At 42.6% G+C, this 26729-nt stretch overlaps 1 protein-coding gene across 3 annotated transcripts in view; it reads right to left on the reverse strand.

Moving 5' to 3' along the window:
• The window catches only part of mboat2b (membrane bound O-acyltransferase domain containing 2b), a 70100-nt gene that overhangs the window by 27656 nt on the left and 15715 nt on the right, over nucleotides 1–26729 (reverse strand). Inside the window, exons 2-3 of one of the 3 annotated variants that reach the window (XM_046297931.1) lie at nucleotides 17351–17497; nucleotides 4308–4453 (exon numbers count right to left, since the gene is read on the reverse strand). Coding sequence is in view for 2 of the 3 variants with exons in the window: in XM_046297930.1 (XP_046153886.1) it covers nucleotides 4308–4453; nucleotides 14069–14119 (197 nt within the window). In the remaining variant the exon portion in view is untranslated. Of the gene's footprint in view, nucleotides 1–4307; nucleotides 4454–14068; nucleotides 14752–17350; nucleotides 17498–26729 lie in introns of those variants that run through there. The other 2 variants (XM_046297930.1, XM_046297928.1) reach the window with 2 other exon arrangements.

Below are 26729 nucleotides of genomic sequence, written 5' to 3' on the forward strand. Positions count from 1 at the left end.
TGTTTGTCCCTGTCTCTGTGTTGTAGTCACCAGATAGGCTGTAATTAGTTTCACGTTTCGTTTGTTGTTTTCTTATTTCAGTTATTTCATGTACGGCGATTTATTTCATTAAAGTCATGAGTAACCTACACACTGCATTTCGGTCTGACTCTCTTCATTCAACAGACGAACGACGTTACACGCCGACAGAGATGGTTGCCTAACTTCAAGTCCTTAGAAAACTATGCAGCCCAGAAAATCTCAAGTGTTATTACAAACAGCCGGAAAGAACTTGGATATATAAAAGTGATGTCAACTTACCAACAATACGGCCAGGAATTAGTCTTTCCCGAAGCGGATCCTTTGTTTTGACGTCCACTTTGGACATTGGACCTTATACCAGAGGCCAACCCGAAACATGGTCGCCCCAGGAGAGGCAGATGGAGCAGCCTACTGGTCAGACTCAGAAGGGGAGCACACCATCCACCGCTTCTGAGCATATTAACTGCCAATGTACAATCTCTAGATAACAAGGTGTATGACGTTAGGGCCAAGTTGCCTTCCAGAGAGACAGAGATTTTAATATTCTCTGTTGCACGGAAACATGGCTCACTCGGGATGTGTTGTCAGAGTCAGTACAACCACACAGTTTCTTCATGCATCGTGCCGACAGAGACAAACATTTCTCTGGTAAGAAGAAGGGCGGGGCCTTATGATTAACGACTCATGGTGTAATAACAACAACATACAGGAACTCAAGTCCTTTTGTTCACCTGACCTATAATTCCTTACAATCATATACACAATTACACAACCCCCCTCCCCAGCAGATACCTCGTCGGCCCTGAAAGAACTTCACTGGACTCTATGTAAACTGGTAACCATACATCCTGAGGCTGCATTTATTGTAGCTGGGGATTTTAAGAAAGCTAACCTGAGAACAAGACCTCCTAAATTCTATCAGCATGAATGTGAATGTGCGACACAACCTGGTAGAATTCTGGATCATTGCTACTCTAATTTCCACGATGCATACAAAGCCCTGCCCCGCCCCCACTATTAAAACCTTTCCTCAAATCTGAACATGACTCAAATTTTGTTGCTCCCAGCCTAGTGACAGAAACTAAAACAGGAACCGCCCGTGTTCATGTCTTTCCAATGCTGGTCTGACCAATCGGAATCCACGCTTCAAGAGTGCTTCGATCACGTGGACTGGGATATTTTCCGGATAGCCTCCGACAATAACATTGATTTATACATCGACTCGGTGAGCGAGTTTATTAGCAAGTGCATCGGAGATGTCGTACCCACTGTGACTATTAAAACCTTTCCTTAGCAGAAACCGTGGATTGATAGCAGCGTTCACGCAAAACTGAAAGCGCAAACCACCGCTTTTAATCATGGCAAGGTGACTGGAAACATGACCGAATACAAACAGTGCAGCTATTCCCTCCGCAAGGCAATCAAACAAGCAAAGCATGAGTATAGAGACAAAGTAGTCGCAATTCAACGGCTCAAACACGAGATGTATGTGGCAGAGTCTACAGTCAATTACGGATTACAAAAAAAAAAAATAGCAAGGCAGCAACACATGACAACACAGCATAGTAGCAAAACAACATGACAACAACATGGTAGCAGCACAAAACATGGCACAAACATTATTGGGCACAGAAAACAGGACAAAGGGCAAGAAGGGCAATACATCACACAAAGTAGCCACAACTTTCAGTAAGAGTGTCCATGATTGAGTCTTTGAATGAAGCGATTGAGATAAAACTGTCCAGTTTGAGTGTTTGTTGCAGAAATGTCATCAGGTAACATGAATACAAAGCCGACAAGAGGTGTTTAGAATAGGATGGGGGGCCAAAAGTCTGTGTAACCAATAGAGAGTCAGAGTTCCGAGTGAGGGAACAAACAGTCTGCCCCACAGTTGGGTAAAGAAAGTTTGTAGTCATCAAAGCATGCAGGAATCATTAAGCAAATAGCAAAATAACAAAATGAATACATTTTTTAAATATAACAACAACTTGGGGCTAGCCTTTGTGAGTTTAGAGTCACAACAGTGCATGTGTGCTGGAGGTGAGCTTGGGAGGTGAGCTTGGGAGAGGGGGGGGGGGTACCTGTACCAGAAAGGTACACCCTGATAATGGGCCACTGTACGCCTATGTAGATATTCCATTAAAAATCAGCTGTTTCTAGCTAAAATAGTCATTTGCAACATTAACAATGTCTACACCGTATTTCTGATCAATTTGATGTTATTTTAATGGACAAAAAAATATGCTTTTCTTTCAAAAACCAAGGACATTTCTAAGTGACCCCAAACTTCTGAACGGTAGTGTGTGTGTGTGTATATAAACTCAGCAAAAAAAGAAACGTCCTTTCACTGTCAACTTCGTTTATTTTCAGCAAACTTAACTGAGACAAACTGAACAAGTTCCACAGACATGTGACTAACAGAAATGGAATAATGTGTCCCTGAACAAAGGGGGGGTCAAAATCAAAAGTAACAGTCAGTATCTGGTGTGGCCACTAGCTGCATTAAGTACTGCAGTACATTTCCTCCTCAAGGACTGCACCAGATTTGCCAGTTCTTGCTGTGAGATGTTACCCCACTCTTCCACCAAGGCACCTGCAAGTTCTAGGACATTTCTGGGTGGAAATGGCCCCATCGTCACCCTCTGATTGAACAGGTCCCAGACTTGCTTATTTGTATTGAGAATTTTTGGATTTTTACAGATTATCTTTGAAAGACAGTTTGTGTCATTTGCATATTCCCCTTTCATTCTCCCTCTTTATTTCCCTCCACGTCTCTTTTCCCCTCCCTCGCTTTCCCTCCACCCCTTTTTTCCTCCATCCTCCCTCAGTCTGTCTTGCCAGTCAGTAATGGGCCAAGGTTCACGTGCCCAGTCAGCCTACAGAGAACCATTTGTCCCTACATTAGCTTAATTTAACACACATTCACCCATAACACACACTCAACAGTGCGACTGGGTGCAGTTACATAGGAACAATGCCAAAGTGGATACATACCCAACACCTCACAAGCACATTATTTAGTGCTACACAGACTTTTTACCCAGTCATTGTTTCCATTGAAGACAATTAAGCATGCCCATTTTATCTAGTTTTAAGTTAAGAACATTTTTTTAAATCGGCCACGTGTGGCAGTTTGTCGTCACAAAGGATTGCAATGTTTGCATGCCATTTTGTGGCAAGGAATTCATATTTTTCACAACATATTGCATGTTACGAACAACAACCCATATACAGTAAATGTGGCCCTGACTCCCTACATAGTACACTACTTTTGACCAGAGCCCTATGTTAATAGGGTGCCATTTGGGATGCACACCCTGTAAGTATGTGTGTGGCTCTAATGAGATCCTGCAGTTTACAGTGTTACAACTAAACGTCCTGGCACTCAGTCCTCGGCAGTGTCCCAAATGGCACCCATTCCCTATTTAGTCCACTACTCGTCAAAAGAAGTGTACTACGTAGAGAATACATATGGGACACAACCCTCATTTGCCCCATTGGTCCATCGACCTGTTTGTTTTATTAAAGCAGATCTGTTAATGAGAGAAATCTTTTTAGCAACACTGATTAAAATTGAGGAGAGCACTAGTCGGTGATGAGTCCAGCAGCATATTGACCTGATGATACATCTATTGGCGGACCCATATTGGCATGTCCTCCCTTGGTGCCCATGAATCAGGTTAGAGGTGGGGATCCTGTTATGGATATTTTACATAAGGAATCACTGGTCAAAGATTAATTTATTAATTTCCCTAATTTAACTATACTTGGAGGCAGTCAAAAGAGCTTCTTCAAAATACTAGCTTGCAAACAAATAAATATATATTGCTTAAAATTCTATGAAATGTACACAGACTATGTCATAGTATTTAATAACAGATAGTTGCCAAGAGGCAGCAGGTCAATATTTAACAAGGGCTTAAGAATATCCCTATTCATTGTCCCACTACCTATCCTATCCACTCACAGTCCTATTCAATATAACACCAGCGTGCAAAGCGAAAACATCCTCTTGAACCTGAGAGCATCAGATGTGAACACCAATACGACACAACCATCTGGTTCCAACTCCGCTACTTACTCCCGTCTAAAGCTTCGCAAAACAAATCAACTGCCCCCTATCAACCCAAATTACAGCGGCCCGTTTATGCAGCAGCGCAGCAGAGTGCTTGGAATGGGGGTATCATTTTCCCCTCTAAAATCGACCCGTTTTGCCATCATGACACAGCGCGTGGAACCTGAGAATGTGTGTGGGTGTGTGTGTGTAGGCAGAGAGACGGACTCACCAGCCGAAACAGAAGAGAGCAAAGTAGAATCCCAGTAGTGTGGCCACTACATGTCTGACAAAGGGACTGGTCTTACTGGGATGGAGATAGAGACGGAACCCGAAGGCTGTCAACAGGGCAAACAGCTGGCACACAACAAAGTTCACCTGGAGAATCGAGAGGGGGAGGTGGTGAAAGGAGAGAGGGGGAGGTGGTGAAAGGAGAGAGGGGGGTGGCAAAAGGAGAGAGGGGGGGGTGGCGAAAGGAGAGAGAAGGATGGAAGGAGAGGGAGAGATGCACAAATTGTTATTGTGGATGGCATGTGTTATTTTCCAGGACCATAATGTAGTTGTATAAAGTCTTAACCAGAGAGATGAGGCACACAGCCGGGAATTTGGGATTCATTTAAAGCGCCTTCAGATGATAAGATCAGAAATCCAATGTTAACAGTGTGTGTTCCATTGACTTGCAGCAAATTACTGTGAATGCAGATCCTTTTATATTCCGATCAACAAAACTGGTGCCAGAGATTATTATATTATTATTATTATTATTATTATTATTATATGACGACAGACTGGGGTTCAGTGTGGCTCAGTTGGTAGAGCATGGGGCTTGCAACGCCAGGTTTGTGGGTTCGATTCCCATAGGGTATGAAGATGTATGCACTCACTACTACTTTAAGTTGCTCTGGATGAGACCATCTGCTAAATGACAAAATTGTAAATGTCCCAAATGGTAGCTCGATTCTCCATTGGGCCCTGGGTAAAGGTAGTGCACTGTAGGGAACAGGCAAAATAGTTCCATTTTGGACTCGGGCAGTGGTTACCTTGCAAGATTAAGCGTATTGCTTACAGCAGAGACAATCAATCCACTACTTTATATCAAAGGAGTGCCTTTGATTTTTCCCGGCCTGCGGTTCTGCGAGAGATGATCGTTAATGACGCGTTTCTGCGCATGAGCTTAGCTTGTCAACGTCACCTATAAGTGTGATCGGGGATATCTTATTGGAGAAGCAGTGTCTGCCTTCACACTGTACTGTCTTTACGCAGCCAACTAAAAGGCAGCTACTTCATGGGAACAAATCCATTGGTGGTCCTTCTGTAGCTCAGTTGGTAGAGCATGGTGCTTGTAACGCCAGGGTAGTGGGTTCGATTCCCGGGACAAACCCATACGTAGAATGTATGCACACATGACTGTAAGTTGCTTTGGATAAAAGCGTCTGCTAAATGGCATATATTATTATTATTGAACTGTAATGTTACTAGCTACAGTGGCCAGATAGCTAGAGTGGTAAAGCATTTAGTGCTGTTTGCATTGAGCTGCACTTATTACCACCCCATTCGTTTCATATGAAGTGTGTTGGACTGCCTTGCTAACCTAATAAGCTAGTGTACATTATCAAACCTAACAAACTTTAGCTAGACTTAAAGGATGATTTAACTATTATGCAGTTTTTTTTTTTTTGTTAAAACAAGTATGATGAAAATGGTGGACTAGACAGGAAAAAGTGCCCCATTTTATTTTTTCTTGTCACTCCTGTCGGCTCCCCCACGTGGAGGTCCGTGCTCTCTAATTGGCTAAAAGTCGAGTTGTCAGCCACTGCCGAGCATTAGAATTCTACAAGCAGAAACGGCAGTTTCGTTGGTACCAGGTCGGTACGTCTTTTGTTCTAGCAAGGGAAGGAACGGCCTGCTACTCTATCGGCAATCATATTCTCTACGCGTTTCCTGCTTAAAGTTTGGAAAGAGCGGACCTTGTGCACTTCTGGTAATACCGTATACCTCGGTATGGTACGAAGGTAAGAAAATCTGGATACTTCCCAACTTTACATTATAGCCTGGTTGAACCATACTGAATGTGCAGCGACCATAGTCTAACGGTAACACTCCTGGCTACGACTCATGTACACTCCTCACACCACCGGATACTGGGGTTCAATTCCCAACTCCAATCGGATTCGCCAACCCATCTGTATCCCCTCTGTCATTTCAGGACTGTCGAAATACACCACACAAACAAATTTAAAACAGACTGAACACTGTTTCACTTGGTGAGTGCAGCTCTCAGTCAGGTTTAACCAGGCTACCGCACAAGGATAACAGGGAAAAATGTAGGCTAAACGACAGGAAGCAGAATGAGGTGTGACTCAAAGGTTACATTCCAAATGGCACACTATTCTCTATTTAGTGCACTACTCTGGTTTCTGGGCAAAAGTTGTGAAATAAATGCAAACGGGTGCCATTTGGGACGCATCCAAAGCAAGGGCATGGCCAGTAGCGCTGGGCTACCCAAGATGCCCTGTGACCCAGATAAAACTGCTGTTCTGTTAGCATATGCCATAATGCCAAGAGCCAAGTGGAGCCACAGTAATACAGCGCTTGAGTCTGGACTGAACAGAGCTAAGGGGCCTCACACACACACACACACACACACACACACACACACACACACACACACACACACACACACACACACACACACGAGCTCAAACACACACACACACTTAAGTAGAGCTCTTGGGCCGGTGCGAGTTGAATACTGATGAGCTGGCAGGGATGCAAGAGGGGACAACCCATGCTCTCCCTCTCTCTCGGGTCAAATGTCACTATAGTGGGAGGCGGCCTAGCTCAGGGTAAGACAGCCCGCACCCTCTGCCGCAGGGCATCATCACCCCTCTCAAAGTCAATCCCCTCATCTGTAGCTCTGCTACCCTTCCCGTCTGCCATTGGTCCTAATGGCACCCTATTCCCTATATAGTGCGCTACTTTTTACCGTGCGCTATGGGAATAGGGTACAATTTGGGACACAGACAGAGAGGCTGGCCCTGGTTTAAGGACAGCACATCGGTCAACTCACCCCATGCCAGGGTGAGTCGATCTGCTGCCTATCAAAGACAATGAGAGTCTGGGGCATTCCTCTCAACCAAATAACAGAAAGGCCCGCGTCAATCGGCGAGGCAGTGATACAGGTAGGGAGGAACATGCTTTCAAATACCATATTAGACTCATGGCTTGAGTCATGATTTAAAAGGTCGAATGCAGCCGTTGTTATCTCAATATCAAATCATTTCTTGGTAACAATAAAGTATCTTTCTGTTTTAAATTTAAAATGGTCAAAAAGGACAAAATAAATGACTTCTTAGAAAATTTAATTGTAGGAACGTAAACGGAGAGATGAGTAACCTGAAAACTAGCTGTTGTCTTTATTGGTCTATTAACTTACACGGCTTGGTGATGTCACCAGGTGATCCAAAAAGTCCATCCAGCCAAACAAGCTGAAATTTCAGGCACTTTTCAAACAGCTAAAATACACTAAAATTGCATTATCATAATTTTCACAATATTATTCCAATCTCAGTGTGGAAATATATAAAAACACAAGAAAACCTAGTTTTACTGCACTGCCCCTTTAAATTATTTATCACCTCAGTTTTCTGCAAAGCTTCATCATTCAGGCTCATTCCTATGTATGTCTGAAGTGCCTTTCGAAACTGTAAGATCGTATTTTACAACTTAGCTAGCCATGTTGGCAATAGAATAAGCTTTAAAATGATCCCCACCTGACCCAGATTGCGACTTATAAATGGACCTTTTTGGATTGCGTAAACAACAGTAATTGTGTGATGGTGCGGACACAGGGCTGTGTTCCAAACAAACAAAAAAACTACAAGTGTACTTGATTCAGTTCGTCAATGGCAAAGCTAGGAGAGCTAAACAAAGCACATTACACCTTGATCACACCTACAGCGTCATTGCGTAAAATAGCACGCAGCATCATCTGGATACGTGTGCAACAAAAAGTTCAACATTCACCTTCTACCATTTCTGTCAAGCGGTCCACTCATAAAATTTGATGCATATGTTGGATAAATCCAACGTCTGCGCCACACAGAACGCACTGCAACTGCCTCTGCAACGCCATGCTGCAAAGCAAACGCGGCGTTCCATTGGAAATGAATGTACTTCTGGTGTGCCAAAATGTAACGACGCTGTAGGTGCGATGGAGGCGTTTATATTGAAGGCTCTTTCCTTCAGTCACATTTTGTTATTGAAATTACTTCTGAACTGTGCATAGTTTGAAGAGCCGTGTGGCCACTCGGAGACGCCAGTTGGACCTCTTACTCAAACCCTTGAGTAAGTTCTCTCCAGAAAACCAAATCATATTTAAAAAGGTATTTGAATCTAAGCAAGTTATTTTGAAACCAAATATTTGACGAAGAACCAAAAACTACAAACGTTGAATTAGTTTAAATATGTGATCATAAGCACATGGTTTGGAGGGCTCTTGGATATGAATCTTAATATAGCCTACAGCCTAGAATTAAATACATGAGGGGCATGGAATCACCTCAACATTAGAGTAGACCACTTTCGCAGCTTCATAATGACTAACAAATATATTTTCATAATGAGTGAGACATAATACTGCAACACTTGACAAAGTTCTTATACATGTGTAGTAAGATAGCAATATATTTACATAGGACTTTGGAAATTGCCTTAGCATTGCATAATAATGGAGTTATTACGTAAGTGAAATAAGGAACAGTCACCACTCGTGTGCAATAGTTACAAAAACTCAGCAAATTCCTATGCAATTCAAATGCAATTATCGAAGTATTAAGTAACAACATGCCAATAAAATGTTTCTCCAAAATAAGTGTTTTATTCTACATTTTTTAATTTAGCCTTTATTTAATGAGGCAAGTTAGTTAAGAACAAATTCTTATTTACAATTACAGCCTACCGGGGAACAGTGGGTTAACTGCCTTGTTCGGGGGCTGAATGACAGATTTTTACCTTGTCAGGCTCAGGGATTCAATCCAGCAACCTTTCGGTTGCGCTATAACTACTAGGCTACCTCCCGCCCCATTGTTACACAGGCACAAGAACAGTTTAATGTTACGCGTTGACTGAGAATGCTAACAGTAACAAACTATGGCTTTAAGTGTCGAAAGGACACTGTCTTCTTGAATCAAGGTAGGTGGAAAATCACGTTAGTTTGTAGTCTGAGTAAACTATCCCTTTAAAATGACAATATAGTGCGTGTATGAAAGAAGAACACTTACCCTCAGATGGACACAGTTTTCTTTGCAAAGCATCCAACATGCTGTTTTCAATGTCTGCAAATGGCTTTGAATAACTCAGCAACGTTTTCAGTGGTATGTTGAGAGTCATGCAGTAGTTGAGCGTCACAATTTATTTACAAAATATAATTGGTTAATTGGTTTGACTTGATTATGCACACCTTGAGCAAAATCTGTATTTAAATAGTTTTGAAAAGTAGTCACTTTCTAAAATCTGTATTTAAATAGTTGTAGTCACCTCCAAAATAACTATTTGTTCCCCTGGGAAAATAGTTACTTTCCACAAAGCATGGTTAAAACTATAGCTATCCCAGGTCTGCAACAGTGTAATGTTTGGATTCAGTCTTTTGTCAGGTGAAGTGTTGTACCCTCACCTTGGGTCTGATAATGTCCCCATAATTTCCAAAGTGTTTCCTTTCAATTTCTGCAATTTTGTGCATGTGTGTGTGTGTGTGTCACGCCTTGGTCTTAGTATTTTGTGTTTTCGTTTATTATTTGGTCAGGCCTGGGTGTGACATGGGTTTATTTTGTTGTATTTCATATTGGGGTTTTGTAGTTATTGGGATTGCGGCTGAGTAGGGGTGTTGCATAGGCTTGGCTGCCTGAGGCGGTTCTCAATCAGAGTCAGGTGATTCTCGTTGTCTCTGATTGGGAACCGTATTTAGGTAGCCTGGGTTTCACCTTGTATTTCGTGGGTGATTGTTCCTGTCTCTGTGTAGTGTTCACCAGATAGGCTGTAATTAGGTTTCACGTTCCGTTTTGTTGTTTTTGTATATTACGTTATTTTCATGTATCGTCATTTCATTCATTAAAGACATGAGTAACCACCACGCTGCATTTCGGTCCGACTCTCTTTCTACAAACGAAGAACGCCTTTACAGTGTGTGTGTGTGTGTGTGTATATTAGGATCCCAATTAGCCACTGCCAAGACAGCTGCTATTCTTCCTGGGGTCCAAACAGGAAACAAATAAAAACATAAACATACATAAATATACAGTGCATTCGGAGAGTATTCAGACCCCTAGACTTTTCCCCACATTTTGTTACTTTACAGCCTTATTCTAAAATGGATTAAAATTATTATTTTATTTCCCTCATCAAGCTACATACAATATCCCTTAATGACAAAGCAAAAACAAAAAATTTTTGGCAAATGTATTTATATATATAAATTACATAAGTATTCAGACCCTTTACTCAGTACTTTGTTGAAGCACTCCTGGCAGCGATTACAGCCTACTTCTTAGGTATGACGCTATAAGCTTGGCACACCTGTATTTGGGGCATTTCTCCCATTCTTCTCTGCAGATCTTTTAAAGCTCTGTCAGGGTGGATGGGGATCGTCGCTGCACAGCTATTTTCAGATCTCCACAGATGTTCGATCAGTTTTAAAAAGTCTGGGCTCTGGCTGGGCCACTCAAGGACATTCATAGACTTGTCCTTAAGCCACTCCTGCGTTGTCTTGGCTGTGTGCTTAGGGTCGTTGTTCTGTTGGAAGGTGAATCGTTGCCCAAGTCTGAGGTCCTGAGCGCTCTGGAGCACGTTTTCATCAAGGATCTCTCTGTACTCCGCTCCGTTCATCTTTCCCTCAATCCTGACTAGTCTCACAGTCCCTGCCGCTGAAAAACATCCCCACAGCATGATGCTGTCACAATCATGCTTCAACCTTAGGGACGGTGCCTGGTTTTCTCCAGACGTGATGCTTGGCATTCGGGCCAAAGAATTCAATCTTGGTTTCATCAGACCAGAGAATCTTGTTTCTCATGGTCTGAGAATCTTTAGGTACTTTTTGGCAAACTCCAAGCGGTCTGTCATGTGCCTTTTACTGAGGGGTGGCTTCCGTCTGGCCACCATACCATAAAGGCCTGATTGATGGAGTGCTGCAGAGATGGTTGTCCTCCTGGAAGGTTCTCCCATCTCTACAGAGGAACTCTGGAGCTCTGTCAGAGTGGCCATCGGGTTCTTGGTCACGTTCTTGGTCCAAACTTCTTTAATTTAAGAATGATGGAGGCCACTGTTCTTGGGGAACTTCAATGCTGCAGACATTTTTTGGTACCCTTCACCAGATCTGTGCTTCAACACAATTAATCCATAGATTAATTGATTTAAATTGACTGATTTCCTAATATGATCTATAACTTAGCAAAATATTTGAAATTGTTGCATGTTGAGTTTATATTTTTGTTCAGTATAGATCCAGATGAGGTTTAGGGTTGAGCAAATGATTTGTCCCAAAAATTATGCTTTTAGTTTGAGATATTTATAGCACTAGCCTTTTGCTAGTTGCCCATTCTAAAAACTGACTAGAGCACTATGTTAAATGTGTCAGTTATTTATTGTAATGCTGCAGCCAAAGTGTATACTGTGGATTCGTCAGGGTACATGGTCACACAAGCTTTATTTAAGGACAGTGGATGGTCATTAGTAAGCACAGAAAACAATAATGGTCCAAGCCGGCTGCCCTGCGGTACACCACTCACCTGAATTTGCATATTTTTTTAATTTAACTAGGCAAGTAAGTTAAGTACAAATTCTTATTTACATTGACGGCCTACCAAAAGGCAAAAAACCTCCTGCGGGGATGGGGGTTGGGATTAAAAATAATAATAAATTAAATTAAAATATAGTACAAAACACACATCACGTCAAGAGAGACAACACTACATAAAGAGAGACCTAAGACGACAACATAATATGGCAGCAACACATTACAACACAGCAAGGTAGCAACACAACATGACATCAACATGGTAGCAACACAACATTTACATTTACATTTAAGTCATTTAGCAGACGGTCTTATCCAGAGCGACTTACAAATTGGTGCAGTCACCTTATGACATCCAGTGGATTGTTGCTGTATCAAAGCTAACTAAAATTGATTGAATAAATGTTTTCTGTATGCAGCAGCACAAAACATTGCCCAATAATGATTGTACTCAGACAACAGCACAGCAATGCAAAGCCGCCAGTCAGTAAGAGTGTCCATGAGTCTTTGAATGAAGAGATGGAGACAAAACTGTCCAGTTTGAGGGTTGTTGCAGCTCGTTCCAGTCGCTAGCTGCAGCGAACTGAAAAGACGAGTGACAGAGGGTGCGCTTTTGGGGTGTTGTATGTGGAAGATGAGGGCTGCAGTAGATATCTCAGATAGGGGGGAGTGAGGTCTAAGAGGGTTTTATAAATAAGCAACAACCAGTGGGACTTGCGACGGGTTAGAGGATTCCATTAAAGAAAACCCTCTGTTCTATTTAATAGGTAACTGTCCATCCATGATAAGGCAGAGGATGTTAATCCATAACCCCTAAGTTTTTTTTCAGCTATGATCAATGATATCAAAGACATAGTCATGAATATGCTTTTTAGAGTATTCCTGTTTGAAATATTACAAATTTGGCCATATCCATATAGGCCAATTTCCAGAAGTGTAAGGGGTTAATCAACCATGACTACACATTTCCCCCTTTGCCTTTCAGACCATTTTTGGCTTCCTATTGTCTGTCCACTCTGGCCTCCTCTGGTCTCTATGTGCCTCATACTCTTTCCATCTGTCTCTGCCATTTCTCCCTCTGCCTTGTTTCGGTGTTCTCTGTGTGGGTGCTGCCGGTTGTACCTCTCTAACGAGGCTGGCAAGATGTGCATCAGCAGTCTGCATACAGACTTATGTCTCTGCACCATGTCGATGGTTACCACAAAGACCGTCACACAAATCTAATCCCAGTGATTCACTGTTTGCAGCACAAATAGCACCCTATTCCCTACATAGTGCACTACTATTGACCAGAGTCCATGTGCAATATATAGTAAATAGGGGTACATTTGGGACATACCCACTGTTTTGCTTCCGACCGAGAGGGGAAAAGTGGTCATGTGGTGTTTACGTAACAGGAAGCTGACACAATCTGCACGACAATGAGTAGCTACAGCTCTAACATCCTTTGTGATGTCCACCCTATTCCCCTCAGTGCCCTACTTTTGGCCAGAGCCCTATGCAGCCCTTTAGAACCATCCCAAAGCATCGTGCCATTAACATCAAGCAACACCTCCAGTAAACTGATTCCAAGAGAGACCACTTGTCCATGAAGAGGTGGCTATAGAACTGGAGGGCAATGTGGCAGAGGAACACGCACAAGCACAATCACACACGCACACACACACACACACACACACACACACACACACACACACACACACACACACACACACACACACACACACACACACACACACACACACACACACACACACACACACACACGCGAATGAGCACGCACGCTCACACACAAACACGCACACTCACAAGCGCTCTCACGCTCACACACATGCTCGCAGGTACACTCAAGCAAGCACACGTACGCAAGCATGCTCACATAAACACGCTCACACACACACAAAAACAAGCACGCTCACTCACACGCTCACACACGCACACACATGCTCGCTCACAAGCACTCACACAAGCAAGCAAGCTCACACGCGCAAGCACACACACACGCTGTCGCACGCAAGCACACATGCTGCCGCACACACGCACCACGCTCACATGCACTCTCACACAGGAATTGTCAGTGATGTTAAACCAAACCTCCTCATTCCTCTTTCTGATTCCACTGAGAGAAAGAGAGAGAGAGTGTGTCACACAGCCCCATGCATAATCCATGCAAACCACACTTAACAACTCAAAGTATACTGTACCACTACAGAATGGCTGTCAAATGATATGCATGACCTCAATGTCTTCTTCATGGGATATGGTTGACCTGAATTTATTCTTCATGGGATTTCTGTGATCTTTCCTTCCACATACTCTGGCATCAAAACGGTTTTGCGACGGCACTTTGTTAGGTTCTAATTTTGAGTAAATAACACTAGAGAAGCTTAACCAAGTTTAATTCTTCCCAAAGGGTTGATACAGCTGTAATTCAGACAAAAAAAACACATTTCAGACAAGCACTGATATTTAACCCTTTCTCCTAGGCTGAGTCTCCTCCTCCACAACTGAACAGCCAATGAATCTCTGTTGCTAGACAGAACCTTAGTGATATCTGTTCTTCCTCACTTCATCTAACCTGACTTCTACCCCAAAGTGCTCACTCCTCCCCAACTCAAGGCTGTCATGGTTATTGATACCAGACTGCGTCTCTTCTCCTCCCAGAGTATCCCTGATGGCTAACAATTACATATCCTGACATCATGTAAACGTTATACATGAGCCTCTCTCCCTCAGTGACATTGTTAGCTTCTAAGATCTCCACCCGTCTCTCCTTATCAATGCCTGCCACATGTAATCGCTTCCCTGCACTCAACACATTCCAAGCTTAGTTGCCCCCACTATATACCTTCCTCCTATAACCCTTAACTTCTGGTGTCGGCCTTCAACCTTAGCACTCCATCAGTGACATGAATAAGTATATTTTCATATTCTCAGAACGCAACAACTTGAAGAAACTTTCAAAGTTCTTGAAATGTTCCGTATTGGCTGACCTTCATGTTTTAAAGTAATGGTTACTACATAATTCCACGTGTTATTTCATAGTGTTGATGTCTTTGCTATTATTCTACAATGTAGAAAATAGTACAAATAAATAAAAACCTTGAATGAGTAGGTGTGTCCAAACTTTTGACCTGTACTATACACTGCAGATGACAGTCTAATATGTGTTGAAATCAGATACTAAATAAATAGGTAGTGCGGGACAAGTCACTAAAGAATCATGTGTGTATCGTTGCACATACAGTAGGGCACTGCACATGGCTCCATCCCTTAGTGTAGGGCCCTATGAAATCGGTTTTATTTTTAGCCTGATTCAGTATTTTCCCCTAGATTCTGTTCTCTTGTTTTGTTTTTCCAGGTTTTCGCTCAAACACGAAACAAATTACAGAAATTGTACTAAACTGGATGTTATACGTCCACAACATTGCCATGTCAGGAAACCACTTTTGAGGTCTGGGAAAATGTAGAAATATAGATTTTTAGGGGGTGTAGCCTAGTTACCCTTTAATTCCAGTGCGCACCTAGCAAGAGGCTGCTGTTTAGTTGTGTTTTTGAAGCGCACATGTGATGTTAGAGTTTGCAAAACAAATACCCACTGGATTGATTCAAATAATCATATCATTCTGCCAGGTAAGCACAGGCTTGTTTGTAGTTAACGTTTAAATTGAGAAGGTTTTAGGGAAAGCTTTTCCATCTACCAGAAGATTTCATTAGCATCATCGCTAACGGCACACTCCCAAGTGAGTTCTCTCTGCAGTTTAGGGCAACATATCAATGGTGTTTGTAGATGATATAATGACGCGCTCCCTTTCCCTCGCTCTCTCTCTCTGTGCTGCCTCTCCATCTTTTATTAAAGGAATCATTATGCTAAGATGTTGTCGCACCACAAGGAGACAAACTAACGGGGTCAGAAGCTAGTCAGGAGGAGAAACCGTCATGTTCAATAGGCTAAAGTCAGTTGATTCTCCAGGCGTTTTATGTAAGCAGCCATCTGCTGCCAAGCTGTGCTCAAAAACACAGCGGGACACGAACGCTGTGAAAAAACAGAGGAAGAACCCTAAACGATACACTATCAACACACAGCACAGGTTGATCAGATACTAGATGAAGGGAAAACACCCTAGAAAAATGAGGATGCATATTTTCCTATTTTTGTGGTTGAGTCCAGCTAGAGTTGCATTCCTTCTCCCTTCTATTCAGCCTGCTGCCACCTTTAACTTATTAAACAAAGTTAGTGTGTGTTTGGCAAGGCAGAGAGGGAAGGGAGTGAATAGGAAATAATAATGAACATTCCCGATTGTATTTCATCCAGCTCGCCTCAAAGGGCTGTTTTGGTTGTGGAGCCCTGGAGTGCGTCCCAAATGGCACTCTATTACATGTAGTACATTACTTTCCACTAGGGACCATAGGGTTCTGATACAAAGTAGTGTACTCAATAGGGAATAGGGTGATATTCTGGGCGCAGCTGTCCTCCTCTCTGCCAGCAGGGAGGGAGAAAGCCTTCAAAGCCCTCATCTCCTCTGCTCTGTTTGGACAGCTTGTGTTTAGCACGGCTCAGGCGTACACAATGACAATGCAAGAGCTACAGTGCGGGGCTAGGGACAATAGTGTAGAGTGTGTACAGTAGGTTTTCCACATTAAAGAGCTTGTGATTGTATTGTAAAATCTATCCATGTACAAGTACCGCATATTGTTATATGAGCACACACACACACACACTTCAAATCTTTACTAGGTCTCACACACACAAAAGATTCACAGCACAGCCATTAGCTTAGCGTTAAACTATTTTACTCCCCCAATCTGTCCCTAAATACCGAAATTACTAAACCCAATGACTCAATTCAACCACAAGCTCAGACGCACTGAATAGACTTCAGTATTTTGTCCACATATTTTTTAGACATAAGGGAAAGAGCTTCATAAAAATTGACTGGTAATAAAAACCCACTGATTCATATTGTGTGCGTCCAAAATGGCGACCAATTCCCTATACAGTACACTACTTTTGACCAGGGCCCATTAAAAGCAGTGCACTATATAGGGAATAATAGGGTTCCATTTGGGAGCCAGCCGTTATCGCCATGTCAGATGAAAATCCAAAAGTATTCTGGCTGTGTGTTTGATGAGCCCATTCATCCAATCCATCCCTAAGGAGGTTAAACTCTGGCCACCCTGCTGAAGTGGAGAAATGAATGCAGAGACTGAAGAAAAGAGGACCTCCTTGATGATTATTCAGGCAAGTCCATTGTGAGAGTTAAATGAGAAGCGAAAAGACATAACTTCCTCAAAGCTTTGCAAAGAGAGAAAGACAGAAGTGTCTGATGATCATCACGGGGAGCCATTCAAATCAAATAAAAAAAGCTTCTGCACGGTTGATTTTGTGGTCAGTTTCTGGAGAACCACGCCGTAGTTTTCCAGAATGTGTTTAATTAAAGTGATCAATTGTCACTCCCAGCTCGCCCTTTGTTGAACCTGCATACCAAGTGGGGCCTCTCTGCTGTACGTTCCTAGGCCCTTTAAGACGGTCCTGTGGCGGTAAAGCCTTGGCCCGGTCTCTCTCCAGAGCTGGAGTCTGGACTGTCCTTGCTGGCTGGCTGGCTGACAGGTGGGGTCGATCCCTGGAAGCCCTGGTAAAAAAAATGTTGAACTATAAAAAAGGGAATACGGTGTCATTTGGGGCACAGATTTAAATATCGAGCCCTGGGCCAAGCCAGGGATGTGTTAAGGGGCAGCTGACAGCCGTATTATTTGACCAGGGCTGATTGTCTTCCAGTCTTTGTTCATGGCTCTGGGTCGTTCCATATGAATTCAATCACTTTCTGACTGCACTCATTTAGATTTGAATGAAACCTTCCAAACATGTTTGCCCTTGGTAGAGTGGTCAGAAAGTGACTTAATGGACCTGAATGCCAAAATATTTAGGAGATCGAAGTGCTCAAAGTTGACATATTTTTAAAACCCCACCCTTCCATTAGACATCCATCTCAGAAAAAGATAAACGGTTGAGTTTAATATCATTTGAAAGTTTACAAGCAGTGTTGTCAAATATTTTCTAATTTATAGAATAAAAAATTATATATATTTAACCTTTAAAGTCAATGATCTAAAAAATGATCTAATCAAATTTCCACATAATGTGGTAGCTCATGATGCGTCCATAACCAAGTGGGAAGGTGGTATTTACTAGTGATGGGGGATGGGGGTTATTTACTAGCTTTGTACACTCTTGGCATTCTCTCAACCAGCTTCACCTGGAATGCTTTCCCAACAGTCTTGAAGGAGTTTCCACATATGCTGAGCACTTGTTGGCTGCTTTTCCTTCACTCTGCAGTCCAACTCATCCCAAACCATCTCAATTGGTTTGAGGTTGGGTGATTGTGGAAACCAAGTCATCTGATGCAGCACTCCATCACTCTCCTTCTTGGTCAAATAGACCTTACATAGTTCACCTACGCTACGTCTCACAAAGACACAGCGGTTGGAACCACAAATCTCACATTTGGACTAATCAGAACAAGGGCAGATGTATTCATACTAAAAAACAGAGAAGTACTCAGACCCTTTGCTATGAGACTCGGAATTGAGCTCAGGTGCATCCTGTTTCCATTGATCATCCTTGAGATGTTTCTGCAACTTGATTGGAGTGCACCTGTGGTAAATTCAAATGATTGAACATGATTTGGAAAGGAACATACCTGTCTATATAAGGTCCCACAGTTGACAATCCATGTCAGAGCAAAAACCATGCAATGAGGTCGAAGGAATTGTCTGTAGGTTCCAAGGTCCCCAAGAACACATTGACCTCCATCATTCTTAAATGGAAGAAGTTTGGAACCACCAAGACTCTTCCTAGAGCTGGCAGCCTGGCCAAACTGAGCAATTGGGGACGAAGGGCCATGGTCAGGGAGGTGACCCGATGGTCACTGACAGAGCTCCAAAGATCCTCTGTGGAGATGGGAGAACCACTCCACCAAATAAGGCCTTTATGGAAGCCACTCCTCAGTAAAAGGCACAGTCCACACAGAGTTTGCCAAAAGGCACCTGAAGGACTCTCAGACCATCAAAAGTAAAAGATTCTCTGTTCTGATGAAACCAACATTGAACTCTTGGCCTGAATGCCAAACGTCACTTCTGGAGGAAACCTGGCACCATCCTTACGTTAAAGCATGGTGGTGACAGCATTATGCTGTGGGGATGATTTTCAGGGGCAGGGGCACTAGTCAGGATCGAGGGAAAGATGAACGGAGTGAAGTACAGAGAGATCCTTGATGAAAACCTGCTCCAGAGAGCTCAGGACCTCAGACTGGGGAGAAGGTTCACCTTGCAACAGACAACGACCCTAAGCACACAGCCATGACAATGCAGGAGTGGTTTCGGGACAAGTCTCAATGTCCTTGAGTGGCCCAGCCAGAGCCCGGACTTGAACATCTCTGGAGAAACCTGAAAATAATTGTGCAGCGATGCTCCCCATCCAACCTGACAGAGCTTGACAGGATCTGTAGAAAAGAATGGGTGTGCCAAGTCTGTAGTGTCCTACCCAAGAAGACTCGAGGTGGTAATCGCTGTCTGGGGTGCTTCAACAAAAGTACTGAGTAAAGGTTCTGAATACTTATGCAAATGTATCATTTCAGTTTATTTTTCATAAATTTGCAAACATTTCTAAAGAAGGCACTGTATGGCCAATTTGCATATATTCCCCAGTCCAAGTTCACATGCAGAACTGCATAAAAATCCTTGATTTTATTTTTATCCCAATGTTACACACTGGCCCCATTATTTATAGAAAGACCCACATACACCAGACATACATCATTTACACACACACACACACACACACACACACACACACACACACACACACACACACACACACACACACACACACACACACACACACACACACACACACACACACACACAGATCCAACTCAGAGGCCCAGCTCATGAGCTCCATCAGTAGCAGATTTTTTTTAGATTGTTAAATGAATGTGTTCATGCAACAAATGTTAGTGCATCAAATCGTATCAAACTGAATTGTATCGATTCTTTCTCTAATCAAACCGAATTGCACCGAATAATTTCAAATTAAACGTATCGTAGCCCATGTATCTAGATACATATCGAGACGTATTGAAATGGAAGGATGCACAAAGCTAGAAATGGTGTTTGAGTAGATATGGCATTTCTAAAATGGGACGATAGCCTGGCCAAATTAGAAGGATCTCAAACTATTTCTCACACAGGATACTTTCAGTTCATCGAAAGGTAGATTAACCCTAAAACCTACAACTGCAGTTTTAGACTATGTAAAAGACGAAGTCTAGGACTTTAAAAAAAGGGGAATGATGGCAAATTTCCGAAATGTGCCATTATACCCCTTTCAGATTGATGCCTTTTAAGATGAGCAATGCTGGGGAGAGAGTGTGACAGTCAGAAAGAAAGTTATGAGGGGCGAGTTAGACTTGTTTAAAAAAAAAAATCCTGCTCTGAATTTATCTACCACTCATTAATATCTCATGGTGGCTCTACTGCTGTGCACTCCTGTACGCTCCTTCCAGACACTCAAGCGTCATCGTCTTCTTTAATTCATGCTCCTTGATGTCTAGGCTAGGCTACAGTATTCCTTCCCACTGCTCTCTACAGCCTGCAGGGGCACGTCATGCCAACCTCAACCAGAGACAATACCTTCTACAGTGCCAGGTGTTCTGAACTGTGGGCTCGGTTCAGAGCCCATATTCCTAAAGCGTCTCAGAGTAGAGTAGAACTAGGATCAGTTCCCCCATCTATAATAATCTGACTCATTATGATCTAAAAAGGCAAAACTGATCCTAACACTTGTGTTGCTTTGCCATCATCATCCCCTCAATGTGAAGTTCTACCTGCTACACAGAGCGTGTGGTTTGAGAGTGGAGAGGAGCAGAGGGGAAGAGGGGAAGTCTATTCTATTTTCCTCTACTGTACCATTTCTTGCAAGTACTCATGCAACTGTTGCAAGTGGTTGCACTAAATTATCTTCTAATTTCACACGTTGCTTTTGTTTACATTGTGAATTTAAACATAAGCTGTCTTCGTATACCCACACTAACATACTGTATACTGCATACTTAATGAGTATAATACTGTAAACGGAACAGTATCTTTTCAATTCAGCGTACTAGCTCTACCGGAAGTTGATGCTGTTGCTATGCAACCTCTTGCTAGCTAGTTAGCGTAACAAATGACTAGTTTGACATTTTACGATTTTGGGTGGGTTCTTTAATTCAATCTGGAGTGCCAGAGTGCGGTCGTAAATTCAGAGCGTTGTCAGATGTCGGTTTGTAAATTCAGAGCGTTTCCCTCTCGGCGCGCACACTAGGACTGAGTACTTTTGATTTAAGCGTTCTGATCTTACAACTGCAGTCGAGCACCCAAGCTAACATTGGCTAGTTTGCTAGCCACTTCCACACAAATGAGAGAGTGACCACTGACCATTTTACTCGCCCTAGCAGAGCTGGTTAGGCAGTTTTCATGTTATACAGAGTGTTGGTGACTAACTGTATTGCTGGCAATAATTTAATTTCGATTTTTTTTTTTTTGCCGACACCGGCCATATTCGACCGAGCAAATTTACGAAAGCACCCGAAAGTCCCTTGAGAACGCACAACGACTATACCATTTAGCCAAGAATGCCGGGAATAATAAAGTCAATAAATGTTGGGTAGTTAGCCTACACTTAATATACTGGCAAGTTTGATGTATAAGTAGCCAACTAACATCAGATAGCTGAGATGGCACATCATTACAGCAGTATGTGGTTCGTAAGGACACCATAGGTAAGCAAACAAATTGTCAGCCATCATAACTGTAAGCTAATTTATTTGAAAAGTAAGGACTTTATTACATTGCTCAACATTTTGTTAATTTGTCATAATTAGTTTATTAAAGCAATGAATTTGTCTCCACTAATGTTGGACTGCGGCTGCATATTTTTACATTTTCTTTTTTTTTAATCATAAAGAATTGCATTATGGGCCCTAAAGTACGGAAATAGTGTCCCCTGCTTGTATACTTCATATGTTGGTGAAATCTGGGACTTTTGGCATACTAACTGTATCCATACTATGACCAATAAGCAAAAAAAAGAAACGTCCCCTTTTCAGGGCCCTGTCTTTCAAAGATAGTCAAATCCATATAACTTTACAGATCTTTATTGCAAAGGGTTTAAACACTGTTTCCCATAAACAATTAATGAACATGCACCTGTGGAACGGTCGTTAAGACACTAACAGCTTACAGACGGTAGGCAATTAAGGTTACAGTTATGAAAACCTAGGACACTAAAGAGGCCTTTCTACTGACTCTGAAAAACAACAAAAGAAAGATGCCTAGGGTCAGTCCTCGCTGTGGCAGACCACGTGTAACACCTGCACAGGATTGGTACACCCGAACATCACACCTGCGGAACAGGTACAGGATGGCAACAACAAGTGCCTGAGTTACACCAGGAACGCACAATCCCTCCATCAGTGCTCAGACTGTCCTCAATAGGCTGAGAGGCTGGACTGAGGGATTGTAGGCTTGTTGTAAGGCAGATCCTCACCAGACATCACTGGCAACAATGTCACCTATGGGCATAAACTCACCATCTATGGACCAGACAGGACTGGCAAAAAGTGCTCTTCACTAGGTCCATTCCCCCCAGAAGGGCTAGGGCCATTCCCCTCAGAAATGTCTGGGAACTTGCAGGTGCCTTGGTGGAAGAGTGGGGTAACATCTCACAGCAAGAACTGGCAAATCTGGTGCAGTCCATAAGGAGGAGATGCACTGCAGTACTTAATGCAGCTGGTGGCCGCACCAGATACTGACTGTTACTTTTGATTTTGACACTCCCTTTGTTCAGGGACACATTATTCAATTTATGTTAGTCACATGTCTGTGGAACTTGTTCAGGTTATGTCTCTGTTGTTGAATCTTATGTTCATACAAATATTTACACATGTTAAGTTTGCTGAAAATAAACGCAGTTGACAGTGAGGATGTTTCTTCTTTTGCAGAGTTGATATACTCAATTCACGCCACTAATAGTATGGTTAGTGTGGGCAGTATGAGTATTCGAACACAGCTATAGTCAAGCTAGCTAGAGTAACAGATAGCTAGTAGCTTCTTGACTTCATAAATCTTAGTAAAATAACTATGGTGTCTAGTGGGGGCCATTATGCATCCAAAATCAACTATAATTTTCTATAATTAACTAACTAATTAACTGCCATCAACTATAATTTTTTCGCAGAGGAATTGAACCTCTGCGACTCTTGAGCTTGGACGCTTCCATTGGACATGACGCAACGCAGGTGCAACACAGGCAGTACAGATCTTTCATTGATTTCAAAGGAAGCATTCCCTCAATGGTTGATGGCAATGCTGGATGCCCAATGGCTATAGTTTAGCAGAGTCGTTAATCAGCACTCCTACTCTGGGCTGGGTTCATACTGTATACAGCAATGGGTTGAGGTAAAGCTGGGGAGGATATGTACTGGATGTGTGGGAGAATGTGCCAGCCAGCCAGCAGACGGACATTGATGGAGTGCAAATAAATCAGATGTTCTACTTGAGGGACCAGGAAATAACTGCCTTTACCCTATATAGTGCACCTACTTTTTACCAGGGCCCATGGGGCTCTGGTTAGAAGTAGTGCACTGTACAGGGAATAGGGTGCCATTTTGGACGCAGACGGGAACTGGTATGCAGTAATCTCTGATAAAATGTTAAAGTAGCTTCCAGATCACAAGGTCATTCTGGGTGGACTGTAGAACAAATGAAGAAAATTAACAATGTTGAGAGTTGGAGGAAATGTTACTATGTAGATAGACATTTTAAATAGGTTTCAAAAAATGTGTTTCCTACTACAATAGGCTGTTGTAACCCAACCTGTGTCAAATATTTTTTTAGACAGCCTTTAATGGTACATTATATGTGCAGATGAGGTGACATCACGATCATGTTTTAACAATGGTAACACAACACCACAACCACAGGAGGATGTAAAATACTATTTTCGCCAAATAAGGTTTTTCTAAGCCTTTACAAACAATAAGAAGCCAAAACAAAAGGATGACTACAACACAAAATGTCAGAAATTGTATGGAAAACTAATGCATAAGGCCAGGATGATGCAGTGCCCAGAGACGACAGAATGGGGAGACCCATACATCACTACACCACCACCCTGCTTCTCTCACAGGATTACGTTTGCGTCCCAAATGTCCACCTATTCCCATAGGGCTCTAGTCAAAAGTAGTGCACTATATAGGGAATATGGTGCCATTTGGGACGCAAACTACAACAGAAAAACTGAGGGAGAAAGTAAAATTTCACTAGAAGAGACCTGCCTTGCTGTCTATCTATGTCATTCATATAGAAAAGTATGAACTTACACAAACAAAGATAATAATTTCCTCTATTACAGGATTGAATGAGCCTCTATTCTAAATCGCAGCATCCATCCAATCACAAGGAGGCAAGAGAGAACACATTCTGGTGAATGTTAAGGCTCATTGGAGCCCATGATGGAATGGCTGAACAAGCCTGTTGCTAGGATACAGCCTGCATGCCTTCCAATAGCAAAGATGTTGATGTGCTGCTGAGCAGAGGCCATGTTTTTACAATCAACTGTGTCTCATCGCATCATCTGTCTCATTGCCACAATGCAACAAGCCATATCCTCAATGGCTTTTCTTCTTAACAACTATAGCTGTAAGGACAGCCTATCCAAAACAAGAGAGAACCACTGCCTCTACTCTTGTTCAAGCCTAGAACATATGCAAAGTCACGAAGTCGCTCTGGATAAGAGCGTCTGCTAAATAACTTAAATGTAATGTAATGTAATCTCCACCCATCAAAAATCTATCTCACATCAAAATACTGTCATGGGCAAATAGGAAATTCACTTTGCCAGTTGGAATTCAGACACTATCAACCGCAAATACATCAATAAGATGTACATCTGGAGAAAACCAGAGGAACACAACCCCAGCTGGCACCACACACACACACACACCATAATAATGGCTGGAATGGAGTGAATGGAAGGGCATCAAACACATGGAAACCACATTTAATACCATTCAATTTATTCCATTCCAGACATGACTATGAGCCTGTCCTCCTCAATTAAGGGGCCACCAGCCACCTGTGACACGCACATCCCTTCTCTCTAGTCTCCGACACACTGCGACCAACAGAAAAAGGTCACTGTTTTACATCAGTGGCTGATTGCACATTCCACAGTTCTTCCCTTTTCCTGTTTTCACTACTGACCATTTCCCCAGGTCTCACTCCAGAGACCCAGCCCCTCACCACTGAGACTGTTATCAGATCCAGCCTGGCCCTACACCCCACAGGCTGCAGTCACAGAAACATCAGTCCACATAACAGAATGCATCACACTCTTAATAATATCTCCTGTGCAGTATGAGCTTGTTCACTACTTCCCACAAATCTAAAAGCATTGGAGATCTGCTAGGCCTAAATTACTAAAATGTAAATGTACTGATTTGCTACAGTTTGGATAACAGGCTAGTCTAGTCTACGTCCCAAACGACACCCTATTCCCTACATAGCACACTACATGGTTAAAAGTAGTGTGCATATATATATACACACACACACACACACACACACACACACACACACACACACACACACACACACACACACACACACAGGGGCAAAAAAGTATTTAGTCAGCCACCAATTGTGCAAGTTCTCCCACTTAAGATTAGAGAGGCCTGTAATTTTCATTATAGGTACACTTCAACTATGACAGACAAAATGAGAAACAAAATCCAGAAATCACATTGTAGGATTTTTAATGAATTTATTTGCAAATTATGGTGGGAAAAAAGTATTTGGTCACCTACAAACAAGCAACATTTCTGGCTCTAACAGACCTGTAACTTCTTCTTTAAGAGGCTCATCTGTCCTCCACTCGTTACCTGTATTAATGGCACCTGTTTGAACTTGTTATCAGTATAAAAGACACCTGTCCACAACCTCAAACAGTCACACTTCAAACTCCACTATGGCCAAGACCAAAGAGCTGTCAAAGGACACCAGAAACAAAATTGTAGACCTGCACCGGGCTGGGAAGACTGAATCTGCAATAGGTAAGCAGCTTCATCTGTGGGAGCAATTATTAGGAAATGGAAGACATAGAAGACCACTGATAATCTCCCTCGATCTGGGGCTCCATGCAAGATCTCACCCCGTGGGGTCAAAATGATCACAAGAAAGGTGAGCAAAAATCCCAGAACCACACGGGGGGACCTAGTGAATGACCTGCAGAGAGCTGGGACCAAAGTAACAAAGCCTAACATCAGTAACACACTACGCCGCCAGGGACTCAAATCCTGCAGTGCCAGACGTGTCCCCCTGCTTAAGCCAGTACATGTCCAGGCCCATCTGAAGTTTGTTAGAGAGCATTTGGATGATCCAGAAGAAGATGAGGAGAATGTCATATGGTCAGATGAAACCAAAATATAGCTTTTTGGTAAAAACTCAACTCGTCGTGTTTGGAGGACAAAGAATGCCGAGTTGCATCCAAAAAACACCATACCTACTGTGAAGCATGGGGTGGAAACATCATGCTTTGGGGCTGTTTTTCTGAAAAGGGACCAGGACGACTGATCCGTGTAAAGGAAAGAATGAATGGGGCCATGTATCGTGAGATTTTGAGTGAAAACCTCCTTCCATCAGCAAGGGCATTGAAGATGAAACGTGGCTGGGTCTTTCAGCATGACAGTGATCACAAACACACCGCCTGGGCAACGAAGGAGTGGCTTCGTAAGAAGCATTTCAAGGTCCTGGAGTGGCCTAGCCAGT

This window comes from Oncorhynchus gorbuscha, linkage group LG14 (genome assembly GCF_021184085.1).
Source record: "Oncorhynchus gorbuscha isolate QuinsamMale2020 ecotype Even-year linkage group LG14, OgorEven_v1.0, whole genome shotgun sequence".
In the NCBI taxonomy this organism is placed as follows: domain Eukaryota; kingdom Metazoa; phylum Chordata; class Actinopteri; order Salmoniformes; family Salmonidae; genus Oncorhynchus; species Oncorhynchus gorbuscha.